General features: G+C 59.7%; 1 protein-coding gene across 1 annotated transcript; it reads right to left on the reverse strand.

The window, feature by feature from the left end:
- Positions 1–7: 7 nt before the first annotated feature.
- Positions 8–430, reverse strand: LOC104538082 (cell wall integrity and stress response component 4-like; the record flags this gene model as incomplete). Its single annotated transcript, XM_010181149.1, has 1 exon — positions 8–430. A coding segment is annotated over exon 1 (423 nt), but the record flags the coding sequence as incomplete, so codon positions are not given.
- Positions 431–789: the final 359 nt, after the last annotated feature.

Consider the following 789-nt stretch of genomic DNA (forward strand, 5'->3'; position numbering starts at 1 on the left):
CTCCAGAGGTGGAGAAGATGGTGGAGGCGTCTCCTGATGTGGTGGGAGATGTCATGGAGGTGACATCTGAGGAGGAGACCTCAGGGCTGGAGGTGGCTTCAGTGGTGGGGAAAGAGGTTGAGGTGACATCTGAGGTGGTTGAGGGTGCCATGGAGGTGACGTCGGTGGAGGTGACAGAGCTGGGGGTGACTCCAGTGGTCAAGAAGGAGGTGGAGGTGACATCTGAGGTGGTTGAGGGTGCCATGGAGGTGACGTCGGTGGAGGTGACAGAGCTGGGGGTGACTCCAGTGGTCAAGAAGGAGGTGGAGGTGACATCTGAGGTGGTTGAGGGTGCCATGGAGGTGACGTCGGTGGAGGTGACAGAGCTGGGGGTGACTCCAGTGGTCAAGAAGGAGGTGGAGGTGACATCTGAGGTGGTTGAGGGTGCCATGGAGGTGACGTCGGTGGAGGTGACAGAGCTGGGGGTGACTCCAGTGGTCAAGAAGGAGGTGGAGGTGACATCTGAGGTGGTTGAGGGTGCCATGGAGGTGACGTCGGTGGAGGTGACAGAGCTGGGGGTGACTCCAGTGGTCAAGAAGGAGGTGGAGGTGACATCTGAGGTGGTTGAGGGTGCCATGGAGGTGACGTCGGTGGAGGTGACAGAGCTGGGGGTGACTCCAGTGGTCAAGAAGGAGGTGGAGGTGACATCTGAGGTGGTTGAGGGTGCCATGGAGGTGACGTCGGTGGAGGTGACAGAGCTGGGGGTGACTCCAGTGGTCAAGAAGGAGGTGGAGGTGACATCTGAGGTAG

This window comes from Mesitornis unicolor, unplaced genomic scaffold (genome assembly GCF_000695765.1).
Source record: "Mesitornis unicolor isolate BGI_N332 unplaced genomic scaffold, ASM69576v1 Scaffold44233, whole genome shotgun sequence".
NCBI lineage: Eukaryota > Metazoa > Chordata > Aves > Mesitornithiformes > Mesitornithidae > Mesitornis > Mesitornis unicolor.